The 8,452-nt window shown below is 32.8% G+C and overlaps 1 protein-coding gene across 1 annotated transcript; it reads right to left on the bottom strand.

Moving 5' to 3' along the window:
* Nucleotides 1-6,433: 6,433 nt before the first annotated feature.
* LOC145555352 (putative F-box/FBD/LRR-repeat protein At1g78760) lies at nucleotides 6,434-7,576 on the bottom strand. The gene has a single exon (XM_081617098.1). It carries the CDS (start codon nucleotides 7,574-7,576, stop codon nucleotides 6,434-6,436), a length of 1,143 nt encoding a protein of 380 aa, XP_081473224.1.
* Between the last annotated feature and the right edge of the window lie 876 nt (nucleotides 7,577-8,452).

Genomic DNA, 8,452 nt, shown 5'->3' with positions numbered 1-8,452 from the left:
CTAATTTCAATTGTTCTAAAGTTAAACACTCAAGAATAACTTTTAGATTTGGACATTTCTCCACGTATAATGTTTAGAATAGTAAAAAACAACATGTTCAAACAATTCTTAAATTCTACTAGTACAACATTATTGAGAAAGGTTGTCAACTTATCTTCCCGTGGTATTTTCAAGCCATGATACCCAAACCCACAACTTTTAGGTTATAGGAGTGTTATAATCTTGTGATATGAACACTATCCTTTTCAATAAACACCATTAAATATTGTTTAACTGGATTTGCAACTTGTGCATTAAACCATCTTCAATACTTCTTACCATCTGTCAAATACGCATAGTAACTGTTATTTATCCCAACCCCTATTGACAAATCTAAACTTTTTTTTTTTTTTATTTTTAATTTTTTATTTTATTTTTATTAGTTGGTTTAATCAACATGAAACAAATTATATTAAAATTATTTAGGTATTAACTATATATACATGAAAATTATATGATAATAAAAATCGATATATATACATTAGTTAATAGTTTTATATATTATCATATAGTTAATATATACATGAAAATTATTTCTACTAATGTATATTTTTCCATGCGGGATCTTTTTGTGATATGTATATTTTTTTCCCACTTTCACATAAAACTTAGTATTTAAAAAAAAACCACGTAAAATAGACAGAAAAGAAGAAAGGGAAGATGTGACGCTGCTTCCCCCTACTATCATTTACATTGCCTGTCAGTTCATCATCTGCCAAATCGTTGGTTTCATTTTTTCCCTGACTTGTTTTATTATTTTAGAAAAATGTTTTAAATTGAAACCCTTATTTTATAAACCTAATTTTTTGCGATGGATGAAATCAGTATGATTTTATAGAATTTCACTACTAGATCACAGGCTAATTGCGACGGACTGCTTCCGACGGACCCATTATTCTGTCGGAAAAAGCTAAATTTCCGACGGATTTTTATTCCATCGTATATTTCAGACAAAAATCCGTCGGAAATTTCCGACGGAATAAAAATCTGTCTGAAATTTAGCTTTTTCCGATGGAAAAATCCGTCGAAAATTAACTTTTCCGTCGGAACATATATATATATATTTTAAAAAAAAAATAACACATTTACCTCCTAAAAAACCCCTAAAACATCCGCCTTTTTCTGTCTTTCCTATTCTCGGTCTCCTCTCTCTTCTTCTCCCTCTATGTCCGTCTCTCTGTATCTCCTCTTCTTCTCTCGATCTCCCCTCCTCTTCACCTCTCTCGTTCGCTTTTTCTCACGTTCTTCTCTATTTCTGTTCTCTACTTTCCCCTCTTTTACCACCACCACAGCAACATAAACACCGAACTCAACAAGTAATCACCGACATTAACAACAACAAAGGTTAGGGATTATCTTATTTCGTCCTTTCTCTCTCTTCTCATGCTGAAATCAAAGGTTTTTAGGTCAAATTAGACCATGAAAACTCTACTCTAGATCTAGAGTTTTCATGGTCGAATTTGATCTCTTAAACCCAGCCCCGTTTCTGAGATTTTGGTGGCCTATGGGCGAACTTATGATTTGGGGCCCTAATTAAAAAGTGATGTTAAAAATTCTAAATTTCAAGGGTATGCAAAAACCAAACAAAAAAAATGAATATTTTTAAGTTACAAGACTTACAACAAAAATAATGCTGAGTAACTTATTTCTGAAATTTTTCATAATTTTTTTTTTTTTTTTTTTTTTTTTGGGAAAAAAATATTCATTTCCTTTTCAACTTAATCAACGTCTACCATACATAGTACTATATATACATCAAAAGACATAACTTAAATTAAGATAAAATTATTTTTTTAAAAAAAAACTTAATCAAGATGAAATTCAAAACATTCTACATGCTTAATATTAGCAACACCCTCCAAAATTCTTGGCAAAAAGATAGCTTATAAAAAATCACAGTATAACAAATTTGTGAATTTATACATTAAAAACATAAAAAAAATCACAAAAAAATTGAACCTTTAAGATTAAGAGGTCATCATGAATAACTTAGAGCATTTCAATGGAAATCATCTCTGCTAACGATCTACGACATCTACCCAATCCCTTTTCATCATTCTTGTCAACATTCTTCATCTCTTTAAGCCTTAGTCACCAATGTTTGTACTCCTATAGAGAACCACCGTCGTTCTCTTTCCCTCTTCAATAAATTTAATTTTTTAGAGAATTAAACCTAGCCAAATTTTAAAGGTATTAATTAGGAGAGTAACTATTTTGGGAAAGGGAAATCTTTTTTTCTATAACTTCATTATGAGTGACTGTGTGAATACAGGAAGGAATATTAAACATTGATTAAAGGGTTTGATTTTTTTTTTTAATTAAACTAAACTCTGTACAAATTTGGGCTTCCCAATCTGGGGCCCTGGGCGGCTGCCCTGCCCCAGATACGGGGCTGCTTAAACCCATTTTCGAGGTTATGTGCGGTCGAAATAAGGTATGTGTCTATTTTTTTTTCAATTTTGATGTTATTTTGTTGATTTATCAGATTTTTTTTCACAATTTATGGTGGATGTGGGTGGTGGCTATTGGAGATCGTGTTTAGGGGCTTGGGTTGGGATTTTATTTTTTTGTTCTTTATTTTTTTGTTAATTTCTGGGTTGTGATGATTTTCGGCGGTGGCGGTGGTGATTGAGGTGGGTGGTGGGGTGGTAGATCTGGTTAGGTAGGTGGCTGTGGTGGTGGTGGTTGTAGATGGGTAGATCTGGTTAGGTAGGTGGCTGTGGCGGTGGTGATTTAGGTGGGTAGTGGGGTGGTAGATCTAGTTAGGTGGTTGGTAGGTAGGGGTTCTGGTGTGGGCTGGTGATACGGTTGGTGGGGTTGGGTGTGGGTATGGTGAGGGTTTGGCTGGTTGTGTGAGGTAGGGTAGGTGGTGTTGGGTGGCGGCTTGCGGTGGTACGGGGTGGCGTTGTGCTTTTTTTTTGTTTTTTTAATAGCATTTTCCGACGGAAATTCCGTCGGAAATTCACGACGGAATTCAGACCGTCGGAATTTTCCGACAGACTTTGCCGGGCCATAAATCACTTCCAACGGACTGAATTTCGTCGGAAATTCCTTCGGAAAAAGTGCTTCCGACGGAGGGTGATTTTCCGACAACAACCGGTTGCGACGGAATTTCCGTCGAAAATGGGTTTTCCGACAAAAAATTTCCGTCGCAATTTGCCTGTTTTCTAGTAGTGTTTAAGGATAAATTATGTTCCACAAACTTCTTTTCTTTATGAAAGAAAGCATGAAAATGATAATAATTTTGATGATGTCATATATTTTAATCATGAAAATATGATTGACATTATTGATGAATGAATTCAATCTCATAAAAACAGAGATGCTCATATGACTTCCACATAGGTACAAACATGATGATGTGTTAAACAATTTTGTATATACCTAGGTTCACATTAACAATAATATATTAAAAGTTTTGTATTAGTTAATTAAAAATCATTGACATCATTAGTCTTGACTCTTAACATATTAATAAACCATTTTTTTTATTTAATAAAAAATAACTTTTAAAGAAGTAATTATTTGAGATTTTTTTCCTACAAATTTTTATATGGTGTTCAAGTTGAAAAACTTAATCTTGAAAAAAAAATTAGTTTTGAATTAATTAAAATTGTATTTTTATTTTTATTTTATTTTATTTTATTTTATTGTTCCAATCCATTAGTTAAAATCATGGTAAAGTTTAGAATAGATCTTGGGCTTATTTTGCACCCAATCATGTAATATATCATACGAAATGTGATTATATTATACGAAAAGTGATTTATCATTATGAAAGTGATTATATCATCAAGAAATTGATTATGTAAATGGCTCAAAACAAGATGATTATCTCATAAAAAAAATGGTTATATTATTCAGAATGTGACTATGGCCCTGTTTGGTTTGATGTAAAAGGTTTTCATGGAAAATGAATTTTCCATTTTTTCCCATTTTCCTTTGTTTGGTTTGTTAAGGAGTGGAAAACAATTTTTCAAGGGTAGAAAATTTCATCCTTTATGATGGAAAACATTTTCCTTCCAAAAACAAGGGAAGCCACATTTTCCTCTTTCCTCCTTACCTTTTTTTTTTTTTACTTCCCTCTCATTCATCCTTACATTTCCACTCTTATTTTTTTATTTTTCTTAGATTTTTCTTGTATGCAACCAAACAAAAGAAAACTAATTTGCAATTGTGTTTTTCCTTGAAAATATGTTTTCCATGAAAACTAATTTTTCATTGAAAATGTTTTACATTAAACCAAACGGGGCCTATATTATTTGAGAATGTCAAATTTTGGATCTACAATAATTTATTGTAGACAGGTCTAAAAGGTAAATTAGTTATTTTATAAAGTAATGTTAATATGGATAATTACATAATACGAAGTACTAAACATCCTATTCGATCAAACGAGTATGAAATCTATACTAATATATAAAAAGACGTTCCGAAAAAAAGTTTATGGGCAATATACGTAAATGTGACTATATTTTTTGAAAAATGTCATATTTTGGGTTTACAATAATTTATTGTAGACCGGGTCTATAACGTAAATTAGTTATTTCATAAAGCAATGTTAATATGGATAATTACATATTACGAAGTAATAAACATCATATTCAAACAAACGAGTAAAGACACGTTCCTAACACAGTTTATATGCTATGTACGTAAACGGTATACCTTTTCACCTATGCAAGGATAAAAGATTCAAACACTCGACCTTTTATAGAAAAGATGGTAATTTAACCATATAAGCAAATTAGCAACCATGTTATAAATATGAAAGTAAATATATATAATTGCAAATCACAATGACTAATAAAAAAGTAAAGAATACACCAAAAATATTAAAAAACATATAATCACAATATTTAATTAAAGTGACAACCCGTGTAACGCCCGAGCCACACATTAACAAAATATACATGAATGCACATTAAAGGAAAAAATATAATATGTGCATATCAAAAAATTGGAATCAAGCATTCAAATATGACACGCTTTTTATATGCTGAACGTATTGTTGATTTGGAAAACAAAATATTCGCAATAAAGTCATATAATAGAGCGTATTTGACCTTCGACAACATGTTTGCTCGTAGCCAAAATTCGATACCTTGATTTACTTATGAGAAATTAGAAAGAATAGAATAGAAAAGATTGACTTCTCATTAAACATAGCCCCAAATATATAGGAAAAATTGCTCGGAATAATTCCACCTTTGGGCCGTCCGCTAGAAATAATCACACTTTTTTTTATTAGTGGGTTCAATCAACATGAAACAAATTATATTAAAATTATTTATGTATTAACATATTATATACATATGAAAATTAATAAGATAATAAAAATCGATTATTTAAAACTGTCGGCGGACAATTTCATTCATCTTCATTTATAAAAATATCTCAAACTTATATATGGACTACTATTATTTTTACAAGATATTTTTTTTAAAAAATAAATTGTATGAGAGACAGAAAAGAAAAAAGGGAAGCATATGATGATGCTGCCGAATTAGGCTATATGATTGAGATTATTGATGAATGGTTTCAATATCATAATAATAGATCGAGATGCATATATGACTTCCACGTAGATGTAGACATGATGATGTGTTTTACAATATTATAAATAGGTTTGTTTACTTTAAAACATTAATAAATCAAAATTTAGAATATTTCTGTTGCTTATTTTGCACCCAACCATCTAATATCTCATACAAAATGTGATTATATTATACGAAAAGTGATTATATGATTATATAATTCAGAATCTGAATTGTAAATTAGTTATTTCATAAACCAATGTTAATGTATGCATGTATGATATACCCTTTTACTTACGCAAGGATAAAGAAATTCGAACCCCCAATCTCTTAACCATGTTATAAATATGAAAGTAAATATGAAGTATATATAATTGCAAATAACAAGAGGGATATGAAGGTACATCAAAGAAAATAAAAATAAAAATATGTGCACATCAAATTGGAATCAATTCAAGCAGTCAAATATGGTACCGTTGATTTTAGAAAACAAGATGTTAGCAATAAAGTCAATAGAGCGCATTTGACCTTCGATAGCATGTTTCCTCATATCCATTACTCGATAACTTGATGTATTGACCAGAAAAATAACCTAGATCAACACATCTACTTAGCCAAATATGCTTTCTAAAATGCATCTAGCAACTCGATCGATCTCATTGCATCATCATTCCCCTCAAGATATATTGTAATCGTTTTGACTTTTGTGCCTTCTCTTATTGATCGGTTAGGTACACAATCAACAACAAACCCAAAGGAAAGTTGGCACTTATTGGTCCCTATAATAAAAAGTGACGGAAGGAGTAGACAGTCAAACCTTATGTATTTGCACGAATTTTGGATTGGCTTTTGAAAAACTAGAAGTAGCTACAAAAAATGTCAATCAACCATGGCCAATTGACATTATGGTTTCCGATTTTGAAAAGATTACTTGATAATGTAATAAACCTACCCGAAAACACAACCTCACACGTCGATGAGCTCCTTGGAAGCTTAAACAAGGACCTACAGAACATACGTTCTACTTGTTCAGACGATCTATCACTCCAGCAAACATTTAAGTTTTGCAATACTTTTGCACCACCTAGAATGTACCTTAAAAACTCGACCCAACCATCATTCCCACCACGTCCCTTTATCTTCATTGTCTTGAGCTTAGTTATTAAACAACTTGGTACAATGTCCGGTGTGTGCCAAATTCTCTGATCCTCTAGGCGCAAATACACCGTAACGAGGATCACCCAAAGATGCTCTAAGTTGGGGAAGCATTGTAGCGAAACCAACAATTCATTGCAACCCTTAATACCAAACCCATTAAAGGTCACTTTCAGACGGACTATATTAGAATATATGGGCGGATTTAAATTCAAATAAGTGAATATATTCATTTGCCACTTGTTCACCACTAGCTCAAGTTTCCTAATACTAGACATTCCTTTGAAAAATTCAGAGAACCGGTGAAGCTCCAACTCATCACTATTGCCTTCAAATCCCGTATACTTCCTCATCAAGTCGATTCTCGCTTTGACTAATTTTGTTGGATTAGTACAAAATCTATAAGGTAAAACGCAACCATATGTTACAAGGTTAGTCAATTGGGGTGCATCGATAGAGAAATCCGGATAGACACCCGGCGTCGATTTTACATGGTAAGGGAACAATCCCAATACCAGTGACTTTAAATTCGGGAAAAATATATTCATCGATGGCATTGCATTTAGAGGCTGTTTAGTAGCCCTTAGAGTTAAATCCTCTAATAATGGAGAAGATTTATGTAACGAATGTAACCAAGGTGGCAGATAATTGAGAAATCGTAGCGAAAGCTTCTTCAAATTCGGAAGTTGAATATCAACAGCTTCATATACATCCTCCCTTTTAAACGGACCACACAAATCTAAAACCACAATAGATCGACAATTAAGCAAACAATCAGGTAACCTGTTGCACGTTTCGACGGCAAATATCATGAATACATGATTGTAATTCCTCACTGTAATCATGCTTATAGTGTAGGACCTCAAGTTTGAAAACGTCGAGTTCGGGGAAGTCAGATGTCGTAGGATGTTACTGAGTCTGTGTGTAGAAGGAGTCGTGCGGAATTGAATGCGAGTGACGCCAGTCCAGAGGTGGCGCCAACGGTGGGATAAGAAGGAGGTTGAAATGGCGGATGTGATTGAAAGGCGAGATATGATTTCGGTGATGATATCGTCTGGAAGTGAGCTCAATCGATCTTGGCCTCGGCCTTCGTGGTTGAGATTGCGGTATGTCGACTCCATATATATGCAATTTTGATCACTCTCTCTAAATATAGAGGGTTTATACTTTATATGGATAAAAAAAAAAAAAAAAAAAAAAAAATTCTTCTATTAAGAATAAAAATTTGAATGTCTGTAGGCATAAGTGAATTCAGATAAATTTTAAGGATTTTTTTATTTTTTTTCGTGATAAACTTTCAATGTTTTTCTATATATACTACGTGATAAACTTCGTAGTATATATATATGGGGCGCCCCCCATTCATCATAATGATGAACGGGTTTTGTTCATCTTGTGGCAGTTTGGTAAATACCCTGAACAGTATATTGTCCACATCGTATGTACATGCTGTCACCTTGTTGACGTGTCTTTGTTACAGATGGACGGGGTCTACGACTTTGCCTAACTACGCCGTTTTGAAGCCACACCTAATTGCCGTTACGTTACAGTACACTCTAACATGAATATATATCATACTCTTCCATTTTGTTAGGGTTACTCGACTCAGAGCTCGATATACTCTGATTAGCAAAGAAGAAGGAAGACATAATGAAACCCCGGATGTGCAAACAGATGTGAATGGGGGATTAGCGAGAAGTGTCGGTGATGCACATTGCACT

Source organism: Chenopodium album, chromosome 8 (assembly GCF_948465745.1).
Source record: "Chenopodium album chromosome 8, dcCheAlbu1.1, whole genome shotgun sequence".
NCBI lineage: Eukaryota > Viridiplantae > Streptophyta > Magnoliopsida > Caryophyllales > Amaranthaceae > Chenopodium > Chenopodium album.
This window is presented reverse-complemented; position numbering and strand designations above follow the sequence as displayed.